General features: G+C 36.2%; 1 protein-coding gene across 1 annotated transcript in view; it reads right to left on the reverse strand.

The window, feature by feature from the left end:
* Nucleotides 1–25,244, reverse strand: part of POLN (DNA polymerase nu) — a 106,183-nt gene that overhangs the window by 64,212 nt on the left and 16,727 nt on the right. Inside the window, exons 7-14 of the mRNA XM_055706019.1 lie at nt 20,775–20,843; nt 19,255–19,315; nt 18,999–19,063; nt 18,092–18,175; nt 17,590–17,679; nt 14,381–14,437; nt 13,548–13,601; nt 13,248–13,313 (exon numbers count right to left, since the gene is read on the reverse strand). Of these exons, the coding sequence (XP_055561994.1) occupies nt 13,248–13,313; nt 13,548–13,601; nt 14,381–14,437; nt 17,590–17,679; nt 18,092–18,175; nt 18,999–19,063; nt 19,255–19,315; nt 20,775–20,843 (546 nt within the window). The remainder of the gene's footprint in view (nt 1–13,247; nt 13,314–13,547; nt 13,602–14,380; nt 14,438–17,589; nt 17,680–18,091; nt 18,176–18,998; nt 19,064–19,254; nt 19,316–20,774; nt 20,844–25,244) is intronic.

Below are 25,244 nucleotides of genomic sequence, written 5' to 3' on the forward strand. Positions count from 1 at the left end.
AATCACGCTTAACCAACAATAGCCTTTCGCAATGAAGCAACTAGCTCAGTGGATGAAGGGAGAGCAGCAGATGTTGTTTACCTTGACTTCAGCAAGGCTTTCAAAACAATCTCTCTTAAAAGCCTCATAGACAAGCTGATGAAGTACAAGCTAGATAAGTGGACAGTGAGGTGGACTGAAAACTGGCTGAACTGCCAGGTTCAAAGGGTTTTGACGAAAGGCACAAAGACCAGCTGGAGGGCAGGCACTCACCGAGTACCCCAGTGGCCAATACTGCTCAACACTTCCATTAATGACCTAGATAACAGGACTGAGCGCAACCTCAGCAAGATGGCATACAATCCAAAACTGAGAGGAGTTGTTGATACATCAGAGGGCTGCTCTGCGATTCAGAGAAACCTCAGCTCTGGAGAAATGGCCTATCAGGTTCTCACAGAGTTTACAGTCTGGAAAGCAGCTTTGCAGAAAACGACCTGTGAATTCTGGTGGAAAGAAAAAAAAAAAAAAAAAAAAAAGTTGAACATGAACCAGCAGTGAGCCTTTGTACTTAGGAAGGCCAACAGCATCCTGGGCTGTGTCAGGAAAAGTGTCACCAGTGTCAGGCATCATGAGCAGAGTGCAAGCATCACCTCTCTTGACCTGCTGGTCCCCAAAAAAAAACGCTCTAGTGGACCCTGCTTTGAGCAGGGAGGGGTTGGGCTAGATAGTCTCCAGTGGTCCTGTCCAACCTCACCTGTCTTATGATTCTATGATTCTGGTTTTATAACATTACTGTAATTGATTAATTTATATATCCCAGTGTCAATCCATCTCACTCTCTCTACTCCACATGGTTTCTGGCTGAGACAGAATTGAAGCCTTCAATGGTATGAGGCAGTGGAAAGACAAAGACAGATTCTGCTTTCATTCCAAAGCAATCTAATAAAAATACATATTTTTAAAAAATATTTAACAGATATATATGTAGCTACACTTGTAGCATAACACAAAAATTCAAAGATTAAAGACAGAAACAAATACTTTGCAGAAACTGTAGTCAGTTAGTGCATCATGTCTTATGCAGACCCTCAGAAAAAAGATTGTATTATCTTGATTATGGAAAATGCATGCAAAAATGTACACCTAAGATGCATAAATAATTTTGGCAAACCTGCAACACAATTAATGAGAACTAGTTGATTGTATAAATGGAAATTTCTATTTTTAAAAATGTTTTCCATAGAATCATAGAATTATTTAGGTTGGAAAATACCTTTAGGATCGTTGAGTCCAACTGCTAATCCAGGACTGCCAAGTCCACCACTAAACCATGTCTCTAAGGGTGACATTTACACATCTTTTGAACACCTCCAGGGATGGTGACTCCACCACTTCCCTGGGCAGCCTTTTTCAATGCTCGATAATCCTTTCAGTGAATAAATTTTTCCTAATATCTAACCTAAACCTTCCCTGGCACAACTTGAGGCAGTTTTCTCTCGTGCTGTCACTTGTTATCTGGGAGAAGACACCGACCCCTACATGCCTACAACCTCCTTGTCCCACCACCACCACCGCCCAAGCATTAAATCATTAAATATTAAATTCTGAAATACAGTTATCAAACTTAAAAGAAAAAGAAAGCACTGAATCTTATCTGCACTGAAGTCACTTTGGGTGTGATAAATTCAGACTGACTGTCTTTTTCCTGGGTGTCCAAAGCTGACACCTTTCTTTGGCACTGGACCTGCCACACAGGGATGTAGCACTCCATCAATTCATCATCTATTTTAGAATTTCAGGTACTTGACACATTTCCCCAGCATCTGGATGGTTGTTGGATCACTGGTTTTTTAGCTAAACTCTTCAGAAAACATTGTGCTGGAAAAGTAGGGAGCATAGGCATGGCAGGAAAAAAACAATCTCAGTAGGAACACTAGATTAAAACAATACATGTTGAAAAAAGAGACTGCTGATTTCTTTCCTCCTACCTCCATAATTTGATTTTTTTGCCACTATAATCCATCCTGACTGGTGATCCTGATGCATCCCTTAGTCCAGTGTTTTAGCAAAGGTTAGAAATCTGTTTTCTTGGTTCTGAAAATACTTCTATTAAAAGTTGTTCTACTTTTAGTCTGTTGTTTCAGGTGGAGACAGTGTAGATTCTTGCCTGCACCATTAGCTCCTGTATACAGAGCCATTGAGAAACAATGACAGACTTCACTTTGGCAAGGAGACTCAGAATTGATGGGCTCAATGTCTCTGTTACAGCCTCACAAACACAGCTTTCTCATGAAGCATTCAAGCTTTGCAAAAAGGATGCTCTAATCCATAGGGAAAGTCATTGTATCAAAGAGGAGCAGAATTATCAATGAAAACAAAACCTAATCAAAATCCAACAAAAATATGTAATTCCCAGCTTGATGAGTTTATTTTAGTCAGATGTATTTTCTGTTGAGCTTTCCATTCTACATCTACATTCGCAATTGATTTTTTATTCCTTCCTCGGTTAAAAAACAGCATGTTATTTTGGTCCTCTCAAAGGATTACAGCATTCAGATATATATTGGCTAAATTACTTTTGAAGTCAGTATAGTTGGACCACCTAATCACAGAGGCTGGTGGTGCATTTTAATTATTTCTTACTCTATGTCAAGTCAAATCATTGATCATATTTCCTGTTAAATTCCCCTTTCAGTTATTTATATCGATTCAGTTAACTCATACCTCTCTTCCTCTCTACATACATTTTCAGTAGCATAAGTTGCTATTTTCTGAGCAAATAACCTCAGTCAACCCTGATAACTCCCTAGAAATAGATGTTTATATAGGTATACAAACACATCTATAGCCATACGTAGATTCTTTTTTTTCTAGAAAATGGCTCATTAACCTACGAACTGCTCAGATCTGCATTTCTAAATACCTACAATATATGGCTGTCTTAAGACCTACAAACTGCAGGGAGGGGAATAGGGAAAAAACAACAGTTAAGTTCCTGAAATAAATGAGAATGCATGGAGGTAGCTTCAGACTCCTCTATAGCCAATTGATTCTGATTAATTCCTGGACTGATCTAATGACTGACTTAAAAATAACAGAGACAAAACTTACTACTAACGTAAGAGTATCCACTTATAAATATATACAGTATAGATGTGTCACAAGGGAAGAGCAAAAACAGCCAAGGAGTTAGACTGAGCAGATATAAGGAAGCAGTTAGACCAGGTAAAGTTGCAATGTATGTATCTTTTGATGTGGCAGCTAATCCACCTGCTGTTACAGTGAGGCACAGTGCCAAACACAAGAGCAAAATAAAGACAATTGAGGAATTAAACATTGTTTTACTGTGGCTACCAATGCCAGAAAAAAGCAAAAAATAGCTGCATTTCTTGTAAGCAAGACTATTTCCTGGAAATTAATAATTTCCCAATACTGGATAAAAACACAAATATTTCTCTTCTGTTTGAAAAAAGTTCAGAGCAGTGAAATTCTAGTTTATTTCATGAAATGTAGCACTCCAGGAAAAACTGAAGCATTACAAATCCAAAAGTGTCTGGTGTTTCTTTTGGTATCTTCTCCTGAAAGTTTATGAAAAAAAATTAGGCCAGACTGTTCTTTCTGAACAAGAGCTCAGCTCTACACAACGAAACACAACATAAGCTTTTAAGTTCATGACATCTGTCTGATGGCTAGCATTTTATTACTTTTGGAGCAGAAGTAATACTTTGGTCTTACAGACTAGACTTCATTGCAAAAAAAAAGTGGAGTTATATTATATAACTCCACTTATTTTTTCCTTTTTATTCTTGTAGTGGATTTCTTTCTATTTACTTCAAAATTTTCTCACTCCTTTTCCTTCTTTATCAGTTGTCTTCTCTTGCTTTACATGGGCTGACACCTACTGATAAATTGTGCTCTCATAGCTCAGTTAATCAATTTAAGAAGAAATATAAGCACAGGTTCAGTGAGCTACTTCCTTAACCATCAGCACTCTGCTTGCTCCTCTGTTAAAGGCCAAAAGTGCTGGAGAAATGGCAAGGAAAACTGCACACTGCCCAAAACAGTCTTCTTGCAACGCAGAACAAGATTTCAGAGTCCTGAGGGCATGCACAATAACAAATTTACTCAATTTGTCTGGCACCTCCAAAGTTAGTGGCAACTCACTTAGAGCAAATTACACAGCAGAAAAAAAAATTAAAAAACCCCAACCCTTCATGATTTCTCTTTTGGAAAATTGCCATATTTAATTATTGTCAATAGCAGCATTTATTTTTTGTTGTAAAGGAATAAACAGTTATTTTCTGTGACTTCTACAAAACAGAATTTCAAGACATTCTGAAGATCTAATTTTTAAAATTTAGCAAGTAGCTTAATAAACAGCGAAAATAAAAATGAACAAGGTCACCATAGCAATACCAGCCTGGTATGTATGTGTACAGGCATTTCTAAGAAAATCTTGACTTGTCTGCAATTGCCACCTAGTGGCTAGTTAAAAATGAGAGATCTGTTTTCTGTGTTCAAACACACAGAAACATACAAACTTCTGGTGAAGGATTTCTTCATTTTTGCACTAGTTACTGTTTTTCAGCAGCAAACAACCATTCAAAGGTAATGCACTCCCCTTTTCCCTTATCCAGCAGCACAAAATTATCAAGGATTTAGAGGTCAGTCAAGTGGGAGACTTAGCGGTATTCATCATGTTCCCACAAGCTTAAGCAGCTTTCAAAGTGAATACAAGCAAAGAAGAAAAGGGCAACCAAAAACATTGACTTCTTACTTTAGAGAGTTGGCCATAAGAATAGTGCATTTGATTTCCTATGATTAATCCTCTTTCTGCTATATTCTTTGAAATTTAGACCTAGCAATGACCTCCGGTAATAAATAATATTTTAGAAGCACATGACAAAGGAATCAATGAGTGATTTTGAAAATAATAAAAATACTGTCTTTTACTAACTTACCGATTTTGACATTTTCTGTGATATATTATTTTGTCCAACTGTGGGTTCAGCCCAGATGCTTGATTAAATACTGACAGATTACTAACCTTCACACAGCAAGGAAGTTTGTATATACACAGCTCTACACATCTTTCAAAGAGACAAAGACTTCTTTTGTTTCCCTATATAATTGACTAAATTTAAATTACTTATTTCATTTTCCTTAAAGAAAATTATACTCAAAACATAAGCTTTGTTAAACTAATGCTCATTAATATGGGAGGCTATTAAACTCTGGGATGAACTCCAAGAAGATACGATTTGGTTTTGGTGAAAAAACCTTAAGGCATAGAGATGACAACGCTCTGAGTGGCAGTTGGAGCTAGTAAATATTGTACTAGTTGTATATTAGCTGTATATTATAGCTTTAAAGTAAACACTGTCAAGGGAATACTGCCCAAAAAGTACAGATACTAGACCTTTAAACACAGGAAAAATTACAAGATTTCCAGGCTGGAGGAATTTACTTTCTAAAGAAAAGATATAACAATTGTTTTAAGAAAGGGTAAAATTTAGCATCTCAAACAAGATAGTTTCACATACTGAGGAATTTACTGAGCATATGTTATCAGGGAATTCCTCTTAAAAGGCTACAAAAAGTGTGAACAGGAGGCTAATTAAGGGAGTTAAAGGAAAACTAAATAACCAGTGTCTCTTTCATAATCACAGTGAGGAAAGGACAATTCTTGATTTGACAGAAGTGGTCCTTAACTACAAGATCCTAAGAGGCACAGCCAGCAGATGATCATGTCAGTATGGGAGAACTAAGGACAACAAGGCCATGTGGGAGTCAGCAAGATGACCTCTGTCCTATTCTATCTTCAGTGACCATTATACAAACCAATGTTATTTGTTGTTGCTCCAAATCTGACAGAGTGCATCCATCTTCAAAACTCTGGCTAAAGTTTCCTGAGGTTTTCTGAAAGGATGCTGAGAAAATAAAGAAATGGCAAATCTTTCATTCATTGACACAGAAAAAAAGAACTGTCACCGGAGAAAGCTGAATGTAATAGGGATATAGAGCTACAGACATAATTTCCCTGAAATTCTTTGGGATGCCAATGACAAAGCTTTTGAAAATCAGTATTGTCTGAAAACTGGACCACCCAAGATAAGAAGTCTCTTTTGCTGTACTAACTTTTGATCTTCACCTATTCTTATTCAATCTTTTTTTATCATTCTTCATTTCTGTCTCCTCCATTTTTTGTCTTGTCAGATTTTTTTGAAGTAATTTTTGCTGACTGAGATACAGAATGGGAGAACAAAGTATAGTAGAACACTATAGCAAAATAAACTATAGAAATACTTGTATTATGTTAAAACATAACAAAACCTATGCTGAGAACAGAATTCAACTATATTTTGCCCTTGCAAAAAGGAATTCAGCCATTAGAGGAATATGCTAACACCTCTCACTTCTGAGAGCTTGCAAGACAAGACATAATCTGTGTGTTCTCTCAGAACATATGTCTCCAAGCTTTGAGTATTTCCTAAAAGCGTACATCTAAAAATCGGATTAACAGAATACTTCATATGAAGAATAAAAAATTCAAGCAGAATTTCTAGAATATTAATCAACTCACAAGAGGTATCAACAGACACCTTCATAATAAATAGGCGTATATATATTTAATATAAAGATCATAGATGCATTTCTGCACATTGCTCAAGATTCAAGCTGAGCAACCATCTTATGGATGAGGACCGTGAAAATGAACTCTGTAGGACATGGGCTCTATTAAATTCTTCAGTACAGAGGCACAATAACTGTGACCACACAGAGACATCAGGGGATGCTAATATATGCCGATCTTAACCATAAGGAAAAAGTGCTCAGCCAGGAGTTGAAATTTGTGAGGATAAACAGTGGAAGAATAAAGACTGTGAAAGACAAGTGAATAGCATCACTTGCTTCTTGTAACCAAAATACCATGCTAAAATTGCTCTTAAACTATTCTAAAATTCTGTGGACTTCGTAAAAAGACACAACACAGTGTATAGATTAATTTCTTTAACAGAATACTTTAATAATAGATATTACTATAGTTACTTCACTTTAAAACACCTTTTAATTTGTAAGATAGTGAAACCTACCCAGCTAAAAAAACAACAACTTGTTTTGAGCAAAAATGACGCTAATTTCATTTCTTGTTAGCTGTGTGCTTCAGTCACATTCATATTAGACAAAAAACAAACTGGCAGTAGCATTAGCTGTGTTCCAGGCATGGATTTCCAAAGCATGATAAGTATATAGTTTTGGCTTCTACCTGCAGTATTTCCCAAACATTGCTGGCAAAGGCCATTCAAAGGATAAAATATAACCAACTACCTTATAGCCCACTTGACAGCATTCAAGTACTGACAATTTAACTTATAGTGTATTGAAACATAGTATCTTTGAATTTTAATGAAACAACTGGAAGTATGCAGTGCTATCTTCTAACACAGGAAAATTTTACAGGAACTTTTTTTCCTCCCATTTCTACAAGTCTAAGCTCCTCTGAGGAGCTTTTTGCCAGAAGCTGAAGGAGAGTGAAGGAGGAATTCAGCCTCCGCAGTCAATATTTCATAATGTGCTAAAAATACTTTAGCTGATACTATTCTAAGTTGTATAGAATCTTTCATTTTTGAGCTGTTAATTTTAATTAATCTATATATTCCTGTGCTTATGTTTAGTTTGCAGAAGAAATAATAACAGACTCCCTATCTTACCCTACATATAAATAAAATGCAAGTATTTTTATGTTGATTACTGCATAGAAGCAGATTTATACTAGCTACACATTATCTTTCTTTAAATAACACATAGAACAATTATACATACAAAGATAATCCCAAATAGAAGAGAAGCGTATAGTTATATACATGATTGAACTGCTCTTGTTAGTACAGAATTACAGCCCAGGTGATCCTCCAAGCTTTATTGAGCTAAATGGAAAATATTATGCTATAAAATATAGTCCTTGTATAGGATACACCACACATACCATGAGATTCATGAATTTATACAAATCAGGAGCATTAGTACAGAGAATACCAAAGACATGCATATATCATAGAAAAGGACACTATGTGTACTCAAGATGCTAAGAGAACAAAGGTCTCTGATGCAGAAACCTTATTTCTGCATTTGGGTATTACATGAACAAGATGTTGTTCTGGAGGATCAGACACGGGTGTTATGATACAGCTAACAGTGACTTACACTGTACTTGTCACACCAATAACTAAGAGCATCACATTGTAATGTTAAAGTTGTGTAAATTTTCATCATGAATGAAATTGAACTAAAGTCTTGTCAACATGCTCATTCACTCATTTAAGTAAATTTTCCCTATCATAAAACAAAAACAGTGATGAGTAAGGAAGAAAGAGAGGAAATAGAGAAATTCTGTCTCCAATGTTGTAAACAGTTTCTTTAAATGCTAAAGCCTTCAGTAAAATATTTCTAAAAAAAATAAAGCAAAACCAAAAGAGATTCTAAAAACATCAAAACTCTATAAATACTCATAAAAATGAGATACTTCAGTGCTATTAGTACAGTCAAAATTGGCACATGACTCAAGAGTATTGGAATAAATATACTGAAAAGAAACATGGCACAAAAATGCATTCTGAATGCAAGAGATACTCAGAGAACACAGACCAACCATAACAAACAGCATGCACACTCTGACTTTCTCTAGGAGCATATCGACTCATCTTAGTTATAGGTGGTTTTACTGACTAGAAAATATGACACTAACGGCTTTGATGCAAAGGTCTGAGAAAATGCATAAACATTGTAATCTCTGTTAAGACAACCCACCATTATTTTAGTGAAGCCAACATCACAGCATAATTAGCTAAAAATGATTTTGTTAGCCTGGATGACATTAAAAATTCTTGTCGAAAGTCTCCTATATATGAACCTGTCTGACTTGTCTCTATCCCCAGTGCTTTCCAATTAACATACTTTAAAAAAAAAAACATAGAAAGCACACATGTAAAATCAATGCAAACGTTAAGACCCGTACCATCTATTTTAAGTCAATATTCATTTCAGCAGACAGTGTACGAAAACAAGCTTACGAAAATTACATTGCTAACAGTGCAGTTTCAAAAGCAGCCAAGGCATTGGTTCATTTCTGCAAAAAAAAATAGGAAGATGCAATCACATCTTTGCTCCCAGACTCGGTGTCTGGCTCCTTACGTTGCATCAGCTCTGCCAAAGCCTTCTAAAAGCTGTGAAGGAAAGGGACAGGGAAAAAACAGGACACTTCAAATATGCACAGCAGCTCATCACTATTGAAATACCTTGTAGAACACCCTGTTTGTACTGGAATCCAATTGTGACTATAGACTACAAACTTTCAGAAAGAGTACTGGCAGTATCACAGATCACCCTATAGCCTTAATGATGCCTGGGACAAAATGCCTGAAATTATAGAGCTATCACAACAGTTTTGATAGCATGATTATGACAGTCCACCTTGTTTGGTGTGCACATGTGGGGATGCTAAAGATGTAAACCCCATTGGGATAGTGTTATGAAAAGGGAGACAAACAGGCAGCATCTCACCCACACTGTCCATAGACAATCCCAAAACTATTCCAAAACCACATTTGAGTTTTATCTCATAGGTAAGTAGTCCATTCACTCCAGAAGACAGCTCAGAAGAGAAGTAATAGAGATACAGTGTGGATAATCAGAAAAACTGGTTTGCTAAGTTAATTAACAGACTGATTTTTGATGGCAATTGCTTGGAGGGGTCTCTACTTCAAGAGATTCTCTCCCCCATTAGAATGAATACCAGATGGGTAATTCATTATTCATATTTCAAACACTATTAGGAACACCCATTTTCTAATAAATAAGCATGCAATTCTCTTATCATGCATTCACTATCAGAAAACATTACTTATATTTGTTAGAGAGACTGAGGTATGTTAAATAGTTCAGGTTCTTTACGGTCCTTCTTTGAACACATTAACATTGAACATGCCCCAATTAGTTTCCCTTTTAAATTGCATTCCTGCTTTCCAAATTAAAGGTTAACGTACTGCTTTGATTGACAGGTTAAATTATTTTATTTCTTTGCCTTTTTGGGTAAGCTAGTAAAAGCATTTCTCCTGGGGAGAAATAGGAATGGGTTTTTTTTTTATTTATTTTTCAGTTGGTCTGGGAAGGTACAAAGTTTATTTATCTTCAGCATAACCTGTTCTAACTAAAAGGAAGGAAATGCCCCCTGAAGCCCACTACTTTATGCTTTTTAGTTTAATGATAAAAACATCTTCTGAAGTACAGAAGTGTAAACTCATTAGTAGCATTTCAGTTCTTTCTGCTGCAGAAGCCTGGAGGAAAGAAACCTTAATACAGAATATCTGATTCTAGCACTGATTATAACAAATTATAACATCCAATTATATGCAATCTTTATATCTTGAGTTAGGACTTCTCTCTTTTCATTCTCAAAGAGGCTTGACCTTAATTGGCTTTATGCTTTTCCACCTCACTCATGACTTACTGTGGGTATATTACAAAATAATTTGACTGAAGAATTTTAGCATTTATATTTACTTTTAGGACTCAGATACACAGGTTCTCATGGAGTAGAAAATAGTTAAAATGCTATAGCAGGAGACTACAATATAAATAACACTGTTGAACGTGAAAAATGCATTAACTATGCAGCACACATTATAGAAGAAGAAACTAAATGAGACTGAGTGCACAGTTAAACTAAAATAGATGAATACATGGAGAGCCACTGAAGTAAAGTTGTATCAAGAAGCCCCCTCTAAGCTGCTGCAATGCATAAGTCATAAAAATTCATGTGAATAAGCTTATCTACAGAAAGAAACCCACATAAAGCCAAAAATACACATCATCCATACATCAGATGTGAATTTGTCTGAAAGATCACAGGAGAGTTTATCTGAAAAAGAAATCCTGCTCTGTACCTAATGTCCGGTCATTTCTCCTTAAACCTATGAGTAAATCCCTCCTGGACTCCATTTAAGGCCTTAAAGGAAAAAGGACAGACAGATCCATTACCTTGACAGATCCATTACCTTCACAAAAAAAAAAGAAAGATAAAGAAACCTTTGTTTGGAACTCCATCTCCCACAACCACTGCAGCAAAGGGGATGGGGTTTTTTTTCTATTTGAATTCTCACTTTATCTGATTTACACTTGTCTTTTGCTTTAATCACCCCTTTAAGGCATTTTAAAACATGGTTAAAAATAAACTACCTCAGCAAATATTCAGCTGAAATTTGACATAACATCATAGTAACTGCAAAAATATCTACAATATTTATGATTTCTGGCAAGGATCTTCACAATCCTTTAACACTTACTAGAGTGACTGGGTACTGCAATGTATCTTCTATATCAATAAATGTTTCAGAAACAGATGGTATAAGTTCCATAAACATTTCACACAAAAAAAGCTATGCCAATGTTTTTCCTTATAAGGAAAACGCAGCCTTAGGCAACCCTGCATGCTAACCTTAGCAGCATTATTTTGGAGAAAAACAACCCTTAAGAAAAGTAGATTTTGTGTCATTATTAGCATGATGGGCCAAAGGTCACCTTGTATTGTATGCAGTTGTTCATGACAGCTGCCTGTTCTTGTAAACTTGTAAACGCCTTTGCATCACATCAGAACATTTAGCAAACTGACCTTCATGATCATCTTTTCTGTTCTCTCCCATCACTTTCCCCCATCTGGATGCATGAGAAGCAAAAGCAGCATAACACTCCTCCTTTCCACTGTTAATTCAGAATCCTAGACACTGGATTTTACTCAGGAAAATGTACAAGCACTTCCTATAAATTGTTTGATGACAATCTGTATAGAAATATGTACCATGAAGGTAGGAAGATAGAAATGAAACCTGAACTGTGAACACAAGCAAAAGAAGAGCTAAGGAAGTCACTAGTATTGTGAGGATGAGAACCTCTCAGGACAAGTTTCTGCCAGGACTCCAAAAGTCACCATACCAGTCAGGACCTGCAAGGAGCCACATGAGCCCACCCATGCAAAGTAGTCAAACATAAATGTTACATCTAACATCTCTACTCCTAGGTAAGAGCTGTAGAAGACCATGGTCTTTCTCCCAAGACTGCCCAAAGATTCTAATACCACTTGTATCCACAAAGCTTAAGGCTAGTACCTGCCTAGACAGTTAAGCGGTACTCAAAGCTGCACAGATAAGAACTGACAATACTTTTGGGCACAAGTTAAAAGGACAGTGGCCTTGTGGATTCCCTCTAGCCTTCATGAGCCAAGTCCCACTTCTGCATCTATTCCCCCTCTCCCAGAGGGCCAGAGGTCAGGTCTTTGTTGAGAAAGGCCATGATTAAACCAAACAGAACATTTCTGCAGGTAGGTAGTCACTACTTGTCTACTGTTATTCCCCTGCTTATGACTTGATTAGAGCCCTTGAAGCAGTCTGCAGCTGTCTCCTCCCACACCAGGTTCTGCACGCCCATCCACACAGCTATGGGCTGTGACAGAACTGGAACACAAAAGGCCTCACCAGTCCCTACAGCCAAGTCAGTATGCTTCCTAAGCTCCAAATAAAATAAAATATATTCAAATATGCCCTTAAAAAGACCACTTTAGCAAAAAAAAAAAAAAAAAAAAGAGAGAAAGAAAAAAAATCCCAAGCATCTAGCGGTCCAGAAAGTCAAATAAATCACATTCCAGCCACAAGCATGTACATCAAGATCATCATAGCCAAAGACAAGCAAGGAAGCAGAAAGAACCCAAGTGTCACAGCTATATAAGCATCTGGCAAGACTTCCAAAGTAACAGCATAGCCAGCTTAGCCCTTCACTACTATGAGGCCTGAAGCCAAATTTCAGAAGAGCTGCTTTTTTTTTTTTTCCCCCATAATCCCCAGGGTGCCTTCTAGGGTTTACCAATCCCTTAACAAGGAATAGTTCACAAACACCAGGAATTTATTACAAAGAAGTATTCAGTTAAAGTCTAGAGAGACCATGTGGCTCAAGATTCTACAGGTTTACTCCAGGTAATTTTAAATTTCAGATAATATTAAATTCTGATCCACAATAACAAAGTATTAATAAAAAAAATGTTTGAGAGTGAAACACACATTTAATAAGCTTTTTCTATCCACCATTTACAAACAATATGGCAACTGCTAGACTTAAGTAAAAATGAACATTTCATGTGTTAAAAATATTACATATTTTATATAAATAATACTATTTTTTAATTCTAACTAAAACGTAAATCTTCTAATAGCCTCACTTACTGGATTTTTGGCTGAAAGCCTGCCAGTCACAGTTCCTGTCTGATTCCATGTAGAGGAAATAAATCCCTGTAGTCAAAGTAAAGTAAAAATTCCCAAAAAGAAAAGGATGAAACACACAGTTAAGTTTTATTTAAAGTAAACATCAAGAAAAATAACTTACTGTAATCAGGACTACAAAATAAAAAAATATTTTATCCTTTTACATATACAAAAATTCTTAATCTGTAAACACTGCAATCATTTCACACTTTTGATTTACTTGAAATACAGTACCTTACAGTATACTTTTTATACTTCTACCTTTCTCATGCATGTTTGTAGTCCATCCACATAAGTTGATTTCATCTTATGAACCTAAATTATATTAAAGTTTAGATAAATGCTTATTTATAAAAACCAAGATATTTTTCAAATTAAAGATCTTAATTTCCAAATGCATGTTAACTTGTACACTTCTTTTAAAAGACAGTTTTATCTCAGTAAATAACGGATGTATACTCACTAATAGCTTGACCTAACAGCATAAATTAGGTAGAGTGCTCAGTTATACCCTAAAGCCAGGTCTTTGCAGATGCTAGTAAATGAACTATGGGAATTTATTCTTCTACATCTTATATCCGCAGGTCAATAAACTACACAAAAAAGCCACACATGCACAGAAAAAGAACCTACCCAACCACCCTAACACTTCTTTTTTTTTTCCTAAATCTTGGAAATTCATCCACTGACAACCCAAACATTAAGTGTGAGAGCAAACTAACTAGGTTGCTTTGGATTTTCAAGAGGCTCGTCACCTAAAAAAAACCTGTAAGTCATCTCCTTCACTTCAGAACTCAAAAAAATAAATGTTTTGTCCTAATAGTGTGCTTTATAGCACTAGGCAAATTTAACAGTGAAGTTTTCCAATTGTTTTTGCAAGAGTTGTTTGTTAGAAATAATTTAACACAGTGCAAAGCAGAAGTAAACATTAAATTTAAAAATTCTTAAGAATACCTACAACTTCAAAATTTAACTGAATATTTGAATGAACTTACATTAAAGCCAACTTTCTTATTTATTTAGCTGTGAATATGTTATCTTTCTTGCTAATTTTGTGTCAGTACAACTACACTATGCGAAAAGCATCAGCTCACCTGACGGTATTCTAAAACTATCTTTGGCAAAGGATGAAGCTCTTGCAACTTATTCAGCTGAAAAATAAAGAATGTGAATCACTAGTATACTTTTCTGTTAATATTATTAAATAATAAAACTTAACAGAATAAGTTTTGGAGGAAGACATTTTCTTGCCAAGCGGAATGGACAGAATACAGACTAATGAATAATGTCCTTCAAGCAATCTCACCCTAAGCCAAAGGAAACCTTCATTCTTTCTTGTCTTCATCAGGAGGACTGGAGATTACCCCTTCCCATTTAATTTCCCTTCCTGTCCCAGACAGGGACAAAAAGACATGCAGACATAAAAACTTTTCCACGACAACTTCAAAAACACTGGGGACATGGGTGTGGGGCATTACTTATGGACCTTTGTTTATTTTTTGTGCTAGACAGCATCAGTGCAAGAGAGAACATGATAAAAGTATACAAAACAATACATATATACACATATACATATTTATACATAAACACACAAAATCCAACAAGATAATTTATCCTATTGATCCCCTAATACAAGTTCCAGGAGACCTTGAAAAAAACCTTGAAATTGTCAAATCCAAAAGCAGTAAGATAAAGCATATTTCTGATTACCTTGATTGCAAATTGCCATAAAATTTTTAAGAAAGAGAATGAAATTACTAGAGAGCGGATATGTATAAATGCTACAAAAATATTTGGAACTTCAACAGTTCAGGGTAAAAAAAAAAAAAAAAAAAAAAAGATGCAACTGTACCAAAATGGAAATTTAAAAGCATATGTTTTTTTCTTGCTACCAGGGAAAAACATCATATTACAACTAATTATCTAGTATTTATCTATTGGAAGATTTCACCTTACCTTTAACCACATCTCAGCAGTTGTTAAAGAGGGTACTGGACTAGATAAAAGCATCGCTTTGATTACAGCAACAAGTCTTATGTTCCCACAAAATGATGACATGCATTCTATTTCATGGATCCCTCACATCTCCCAAGGCACTCTGTCCCTCTCCGAGATTACATACTTGATCTACGAAACCTCCTTCTCCTTGAGTAGTGTGTGGGTTTTATAGTTATCTGTTGGCATTGCCTCAGAAATCGCGTATGGTAGTTCAGACACTTGGCCCAAAAGCTGAATGTCCTCTTTTAACACATGAGAAACAAGTATTACCTTTCTGCCTGCCACAGGGCGTTAATTCTCACCAATGAGTTGTGTTCTTTAACTTCAATGTAAACTAGAACAATGCAGTTTCAGCACCAAGTCAGAAACAGGTGCAGCTGCACAGAGGCTTCTCTTCTAAGAAGGAATTCCATTCCTATTGTCTTAACAAAATGATCTATTAGTGATCTGGACAAGGGGATCGAGTGCACTCTCAGTAAGTCTGCAGATGACACCAAGTTGGGCGGGACTGTTGATCTGCTTGAGGGCAGGAGGCTCTGCAGAAGGGTCCAGACAGGTTGGACTGATGGGCCAAGGTCAATTGTATGAAGTTCAACAAGGCTCAGTTCTGGGTTCTGCCCTTGGGTCACAACAACTCCTTGCAGCGCTGCAGGCTTGGGGAAGAGTGGCTGGGAAGCTGCCTGAAGGAGAAGGACCTGGGAGTGCTGGTCAACAGCCAGCTGAACATGAGCCAACAATGTGCCCAGGTGGCCAGGAAGGCCAACAGCATCCTGGCTGGTATCAGAAATAGCGTGGCCACCAGGACCAGGGCAGTGACCATCCCCCTGCGCTGGGCACTGGTGAGGCCACACCTCAAAGCCTGTGTTCAGATTTGGGCCCTTCACTACGAGAAAGACATTGAGGTGCTGGACCTTGTCCAAAGGACAATGAAGCTGGTGAATGGTCTAGAGAACAATGATGAGGAGTGACTGAGGGAGGTGAAGTTATTTAGCCTGGAGAGGAGGAGACTCGAGGGGGGACCTTATTGCTCTCTACAGGTGCCTGACAGGAGGCTGTAGGCAGGTGGGGTTGGTCTCTTCTCCCAGATAACAAGTGACAGGACATAAGAAAATGGCCTCAAGTTGTGCCAGGGGAGGCTTAGAAGGACAATAGGAACAATTTCTTCTCTGAAAGGGGGGTCAAGCATTGGAACAGGCTGCCCAGGGAAGTGATAGAATCACCATCCATCCCTGGAGGTGTTTAAAAGACATGTAGAGGTAGCACTTAGGGACATGGTTTAGCGGTAGACTTGGCAGTGCTTGTTTAACACTTAAACTTGATATTAAAGGTCTTTTCCAATCTAAATTTCTATGAAAAGGAAGGGGCAACCACATTTGCCTCAAGTTACCAAGAAGTCCGCAGTCTGGTCTTGACTTCATTTTTAGACAAATGTTTTTGGCAGGTTTCTCCACTTGCGTGGGATCACACATGAACGGCTTTATTTGCTCCTACACTAACAGAAGAAAGAACTGGAGAAGCCTCATATGTGCAATATTTATTGCACTACATCTGAAGATACATTTGATCTCTTGTACAGGCATACCAAAATATCTAAACTGTTTGGTCATTACTGCTCTAGGGGAACAAGACTCTGTCAAGGTCTTGCAAATATGACTCCAAATGCAACTGCTCTTACTGAGGACAAGCACTTCCACAGAGGGAGGGGAAAAAAAAAAAAAAAAAAAATTTAAAAAGCCAGAAGAAAATTCATGCCCACAACAAGTAAACAAGACCACGCAAAGAAAGTGACAACTCCCAATCCAAACCACAGGTATCAAATAATTGCCTGCAGACCTCTTTACTTAACATGAATGAATGAATGAATGAGTTAAGGGTCCATAAAAAGATGACAACATGGTTTTAGCCCAAATCTCCTGACAGCAAAGAGAAAGTCTGGGTTGTTATTTCCTTCAGTAGCAGATTTTTACATTAAAGTTCTTTTTCACCAGTGGTCTCTTTCACTCAATCAGTCATACTGAGCTAGCAAAACCTGACCAGTAAAGAAAGTCTCTCTCCTGTGAGGAGGATGGTCATACATGCATGCTGGTTACTCAAGTTTTTAACCCTTGTTTATAGCTAAAGTTTGGTTTTCCCCATCATGGAGTGCAACTTTCATTTCTGGCTTAAGTAAAAGAAGTGTGATTAGTACAATACAAAAATAAATCAAGATGGTTAGAAAAACTTTAGACAAATGATAATTTCATTGGAACATAACTTGGGAGTTTTGCTAAATCATTCAGACTCTTAAAACCCCTCCCCATCTCACCACAACTTCTGAAGTGGACACAAGTTGTTGTACTTCAGTTCTGTGAACTTTCTCACACAGTGCATGCAGTTTTAACTTTTCAAATAGTACCTACAGTAAGACAAACATAAGAGAAATGTTCCAGTGTTTCAAGTGCTGAAACAAAAAGGAAAATTATTTGGTGACTGAACTTAAGTCTAGAAAACAGACTTCAAGGAAAATAGAACATACTGTAGTAAAGAGGACTAACACAGAAATGAAAAGATCAAATCTTTATTTTTGAGCTATTGAAAAAAGTGTATTTGCTAAAATCAAATGCATAATTCATGTAAACACGTTCAAATACAGATTATCAAACTTTGCTAGATTTAAGAAAAATGGATGTGTCCACTAAAATCAGAAAATAACATAATATCAAAAGGATTCTGAAGTTGTAAAGACAATTTTATAAGCTTTATAATTCTTCTGCATCAATAACAATTTACAGAACTTACAACTTGCATAATAATAGTATAAATATTACCTGTCTGAGTTGATAACTGCTGGTCAAAAGGAATTGTTCTCCAGCAACTTGATGGGCTTCCTGTTCAAGCTCTTTGAGTCGCAACTATAAATTAGTACATCAGAATTATTCTGTTTACATTATTATTTTCTTCAACATCTGCTACTTCCTAGGTTAAAGAGTATATTGAACTTCTACTTAAAAACAGGGTACTTGATAATGTCTAATCATTGATGGCTATGAACATTTTGTTTAGTAGACTGCTTATATATATATATATATATATATTCTTTAGTCTACATTTCTTCATGATCTGGGAAAGGAATTTACTGTAGAAGAAAGTACCAGAATTGTGGGAAAATAATTTAGATTACTGATTTACCAGAATAATTTGCATAGTTGTGTTTCTTACACATCTCTATAGTCTTCAGTAATCTGTCAGACCGCTATGATTATCTTACTTAGATTTTATGCTACAAAATAGGATTCTCCTGTAGCTATTTTTATCCATGGGGAAATGGCAAACTTGGAACTCTCAGAACATGTAAGTTGTAAAGACTGTTTTATTGACAAAGAGATAGAAATATCTATCTCTTCTCAGGAAGATGGTTACTGGTAACTGTAGGTTCAAAAGAGTCATTACAATTTTTACGCTCCAACACGTAACACAAAAGGACTTGTGCATTTTGCAAAGCAATCTCAGTTCTGGGACTTGAAGCAAATGCCTCCTTTTTGCTTGCCTGAATAAACATGGAAGTACCCTAAAAATGTAAATATTAGTTATAACAATAAAAATACTAGAAGCCCCAAACTGTCATGTAGAACATGACGAAACAAAAATATTCCTCTTCTTTTTAATCAGTTACCCTCCGTAAAAGCAGAAAGATGATGCTATACAATCTCCAAAAGAAAAAATAAAGACATTTACCGCCAGAATCTCTGATGTTTTTTTCAGTTCTTGTTTGTTCACGTGTATTTTGTGTGTTTCCATTACTGTAAATACAATTATATACTGAGAACACTTAAAATTGATAATTTTGATCTTACATGCTTCTTAATCTGTAAGATGGAAACAAACTCAGCGCTGCTGTTATGAAGCTAAAATCACACAACATTCTACTTGAGCATAGGCAGCAGCTGTGTGAAAAAAGTAAAGATTTGTATTTTGAACTGAACTTTCATACCTGCCAGAATTTTGATAAGTGGAAGTTCTAATGTGCAAAATAATTTCCACAAACCTTGAACCTGTAAAGCAAGATAAAAATAAATTCTTCAGTATCAGCCAATTTTAATCTTAAAACATACAGTGGTGTCATTATGTGGATCTGTTTTCCAGTAAGCAGTATTTCACTTTCTGTATAACCCCTTTTTATATGACAACACTGCTCATGGAAAGAAATACTATTTAGTGTGAATTGTAGTATCTAAATACTGTAGGCCATTATCACTTCATTTTGTGGGGAATCATAATGCATTTTCTAATAGTAATCATTTTGTACAGGTATAGTAATAAAGAAATATACATACCCCGTTTTTCTAAAAGGTTCATTTTTTGGAACAAGCTCCATTATAACAGAACATAGTTATCCCTTCTTCTTTACTCACCTGAACAATTAAACAGCCATTCAGAATTCATAACTTTGTTTTCATCAGGAAAAGACTAAAAGATGATAGGGTTATGCACCCAATTTACTTACAAAGAACAGGAAGCCTTTTTTCTCTAACCACTGAAGCAATCAGACAGCAACACTTGCCTAAACACTTCCTGTAGGCTGGCTCTCATTTTCTGTGCCTTTGATGCTTCCTATTGCCTTCCTTCACAGACTGTTTCATCATACTGCTGGGCCACTTAGATATCCAGATTAACATGGCTCCATCAACTGATGGTTTAAGTCCTACACTTACTACCATCAATCTCAAGGAAACCGCCTAGAATTCGGTGATGTACCTTTCACCAGAACCTGAGTGTATCCCTAAATTCTGACACTTTATCAGGTATATGACTACAGGGAGAAAACAAACACATGCAAAAAACCAGTAAAAGACTTCTTGAGATTCATTCTGAACTGCAATAAGGGCTAAAATAGAATGAAATAGTTCAGTTGGAAGGGACCTACAACAATCATCTAGTCCAACTGCCTGACCACTCTAGGGCTGACCAAAAGTTACAAGCATATTATCAATGACATTGCCCAAATGCCTCAAACGCTGAGAGGCTTGGGGCATCAACTACATCTCTAGGATGCCTGTCACAGTTTTTGACCAGCATGCAGCTAATACAATCTAGAGCAAAAGATATGCTGAGAGCTTTTGTACCAAAGGAACGTATAAAAAAAACCCCAGCTACGGTCTGTTTTAACTCTATTAACACTTTTTAGACTGTTTCATATAGGTTTAAAATACAAAAAGAAAAGTCACAATATTCTAAACAAAGCCTGTTCTTAGTTAACAGTTAACTGTTGCAAAGGAAAGTTTCTTCTAAAGATTAACTTTGAGACTAACCATTTTGTCCAGGAAAAAATGGCAAATTTGATGGGCAACTTTATTTTAAATGTTGACCAGCACTGTAAACCAGTATGGACTGAAGCCTTCTATTTAACTCAAGAAAAGATTCCGATTTGAATGAGCAGCACATCATTAACTCTCTTTAATTAATGGTAATACCTCTGAAGTTGTATCTGAGTAACTACTACTTGTATTTTACCTGCAAGTCATGAGCAAGATCCATCATTACATTATAAAGCTTCTCCAAGTTCACACCTAAGTTTTGATACTGCTATAAAAAAAAATTAAAAAATAATTTTAGTGCTAACGTGAAAATATTTAGAATACTATTTATTTTAAAAGGGATAAAACCATTTTTCTGTATGTCTCCTGTTATATTTAACATTTTAGTAATGTTCTTAAATCTCTGACAAACACAATTAAAGAACAGTACAGATCATGAATATTCAAGGTTTACCTGTTCTTTTATTTATCTTTTGCACAGATCAAGTATGGGGAAATAGTATCACTACGCTGCCTTTTACATTGACGTCAGAATTCTATTGCTATTTGTAAAGTAAGGAAAAATTGCTTGCAATTTTCTTTCTCTTATCAGTACTACCACTCTTCTGTGCCTGAACTATTCACTTCCTTCCCTTCTGTTCCATAGGTGTTCTGTACAGAGCCATGCCACCTCCTTCAGTTGGCTAGAAGACCATTTTGAAGTGTATACAGACACTAAGAATATGATTGTTAGCTCCGAGAACATGATCACTAAAAATAAACTTAATGTTAGCCAATGAAATTTATCAGGCTGATACAGAAAATGTAAACAAAGTGCTGCTTTTCTTTACTAAATTCCTGTGAGGAAAGATGGGAATGTGAAAAATGCTGCAGACAGATTTTCTTTCCTGTAGCCTATATCATCAACAATGACCGTAGAATCAAAATTATGGAATAAATTTACATCCAAGCCATTAAGTGCAAAAATACTAGCATTGTCCCGCAAAATTCCTGGGTCACAAACCATAGAACCTAGGACAGCATTCTAGAGGACTTGCACTTGCCTGTTTGTATAATCCTCCCCAAGAATCACACCCTGGTCTGTGCTGGAGGTAGTAAAATAGGTTACATGGAATTAAGCATCATGTTATCATAGTTCCTCATTTTCTGTGTAAAACAGTGAACTTTAACTAATGGTTCTTTGTGTAAAGAGGCATTTACTCTGTGTTGATAAATACTTCTGAGGATATAGCTGAAATATTGGGGTATCTTGGCCACAATACTTTAAGACATACATTAAGAAATGCCAGATAAGCTAAAGAAGAGAACAAAAAGTAATAGTAAATTTAGAAAACATGACCTACAAAGAAATAAATTAAGCTTATTTAGTTTAGACTACTAAGTTGGAGGAGGGGATCATAACAGTTTTTATAAAGAGAACATATATATATTGTTTTCATGTACGCTAGGTATAGAACAATTGGCTTAATGGAACCTGCTTAATCTGCAGACTACATTTTTTCATGAAGTTAGACTAGCATCTCTAAGAGACAGTCCGCATTTTGATTGCTTCAAAAATGTATTTAATATTTTTTGTTTATCTCTAGATTGCAGACTTCATTGCTCATCGTGTCTTTAACCCCATCTCCTCCTAGTTTCTTCAACTTGTAGTTACAGCTGCAGGATTTGCCAAGTAGTACCACTGCATTCACTTTATCCACTGTCTTCATCATAATTTAGGAAACTGCTAGCATAGTACCCCTCAGTCTTTCCATCTCCATTTCAAATAACCACAATTTTTATCACATCTTCTTAATAAAGGATGTTCCATCCTCTGACCTTTTAGAAGCCCACTGTGCCTTTCTTGAAATGCAGAGACCAGAACTGCGCAGTCTTCAAGACATGGGTACACCAAGGTTTTCATTGGTAAAAAAAAATCATGTTCCTTTTCTTCATCTCAATACCTTTCCTTATGGTGCCTACATTTTGTTAGCTTTTTGGCTGCTGCTGCATACTGAACCAACATAAAGCTGGCAACAATGACTCAAAGATCTCTTTGTAAATTGAAACTACTCTGCACACATAACTTTCAATTTATGCTCAATTAGCACTCAATTTAGTGAGATCCTTTGTAGAGTTCCATACCCTGAGCTCAGCATCTGACTAGCCAAAAAAGGTAGATGTAAGATTCACTATACATAAGGCATTATTTTAATAAGGGTAGTTAAGAATTCCAAGAAAGATTATTATATAAAACAAGAGCTGTACTAGAAAGGAAGGAAACTGGAAGAAAACCAAAAATCCCTGAAAGGAAAGACTGAGAAAAGGAGTCTGACAGGGAAAACCCGTAAGACTACAGAATCTTGAGCAAGTACAGAAACCCAGAATGCAAGACAATTCTCCCAGACACAGTGCAGTGCTGACTGCAGATTCCTGTCCATGACAGTTTGGAAAACAAAAAAATATTAAAAAAAAAAGATCAGCACGTAGAACTTTTTAGTAGAAGCTTACTATTTTATGTTTGACAACATGAGTGTAACGTACACCACATGGAGGACTCATCATCAGAGCATAAATCAATTTTGAGGCCAACAGAACTCTAACCAGTTTAGAAGATAATCTGGTAACACTGTTTCTTCCTCAATAGTCACATTGCTAAAGACTGACCTCGATTTGGCTCAATACTTGGTGAAAAGGGTATTCCAAGATCATTTCTGCTAAATTAATGCACATAGGCAGGGGTGAAAATAAATTTAAAATCTGCTTCCCAAATGAATTATCTCTTTCTGTCTAGAAGAATTTAAAAAGTTTTTAGAAAAAAAAGAAGAATATATTGACAGGAAACCAAAGGGCCATGAAATCACTTGGAAAGCTTCTCAATTGGAGAAGCACTGAGAGGGTTCCTTGGGCATCTTTTAAGCCATCAGTCTTCATGTTTGTCATTTACCCTATGCGTATATTAAAGGTATCCTAACTATTCTATGTTCAGTTTATTATTTGCATTCGTATCTTGGGGCTGATGGAACACTAAGAAAAACTCTCATACTATGAGCTGCAGAAGTTCTTGTTATACAGATTGCAACTATTCTACAGGTTTCTTACCTTACTGCTCTCATGAAATACCTACAGTTGGGCAAAAAAAATCTGCTCCAAAAGAAATATATTCTGCTTTCTCCAATCAAACTGAGCTAGAAAGTGTTTTCCTTACCAGAGCAACATCTCAGAAATTATGCTACCAGACTTGACTTTGCTACTTATTTCACAGTTTCATGGGTTTTATTTGATATATTCAGAATCTTTCCTTTGGTCTTTTTGTGACGAGAAGGAAAAAAAAGAGACTTATCTACTTGTTATCAGATTTACACTCCTCTAAGATTGCATAAAAAATTAAGACAATGCTTCCATTTGAATGAACCATCCAGTATTTTGTAAAGAACAAGATTAAGATTTTATCATCTCAAAGAATATATGCAACGTAACTAGATGTGCTATCACTCCACTATACTGGATGAATGATGGACTAAAACAGAAAGATTGCCACTGAGATTGTTTCCAAGAGTATTTTCTTAAGAACAGGCCTGGTGTCATAATACTATGGGCCTCCAGGGCTTTTAATCTGTCCAGCTAGAAGAATAGTTCTTTTGAAGCAAAAGCAGGTAAGAATAATGAAAGTATTTGGAAGATCTTCAAAAACCTTCCTAAAGGAGGGTCTATATAGTCTAAATAGATCTCAGAATTAAGGACTTATCTAAAAGAAAAAAAAACTAAATTCATATAAAAATTAATGGATACGAAAGCATCTTCCTCCCTTCAGGGAAGTAAGTTCCCTTCAGAGTCTGTGAGAAGGTATCTCTGGACACCTTTTTCTATCTGAACAGGGTCTTTTGCAATAATTGCTCCCTGAACTAGATGCCATTATCTCCTCCTTGTCTTCAGGATGATTCTTAAAATCTCCTGGTTACGTTTCTAGGGAATGAGGATATGCACAGACTGAGACACCAGTACATCTAAACACTTGATCCTGTGGCCTCACAGTGCAAGAGTCAGCTGTAAATCAACAGGTAAACATAATCCATCCCGCAATGTACAAAAATAAGTTTTGCACACAAAAGTCACAATTTTGGCCTACTGTTTGCAAAACAGTCCCATTAATCGATGAAAAACAAGTCTGGAACCAAAGCATTACAGCAGATGCAGACTGACAAGAGCAATGTTTCATCCATTATTTGATCCAAACAGAATGCAGAAGGAATTCAAATTAGTTGTGGCTGCACAAACACAACAGAACCAGAACTGACTGAAAATTAGTGTGTATTAAGATAAACTATAACACAGCATTGCTACAGAGGCATGCATTCTGGTACACAGCTGAGGAAGAACCTTCACAGGAACTTTATCAAATTGATGCAACTAATTTTTAAGAGAAGTGCTGAGCATAACAGAAGTGTGGGAGACACCTATTAGTTACAAGAAGTTCTGTTTCATGCTAAAAACAGATTTACCTGAGTTTTGGGGTAATCTTTGCTACAGACACATTTTCCTACAACATACCACAAAACATAGGGGCACTAGCTACTTAAAGCTTGGACCATAGTTGTTTTTATCTTGAAATGACCATATGACTCAAGATAACAGCAGATAAAACTGTACAGATTCTATATAAGCTGATGTCTGTTAGTGGGAAGTA

This window comes from Falco cherrug, chromosome 1 (assembly GCF_023634085.1).
Source record: "Falco cherrug isolate bFalChe1 chromosome 1, bFalChe1.pri, whole genome shotgun sequence".
Classification (NCBI taxonomy): Eukaryota; Metazoa; Chordata; class Aves; order Falconiformes; family Falconidae; genus Falco; species Falco cherrug.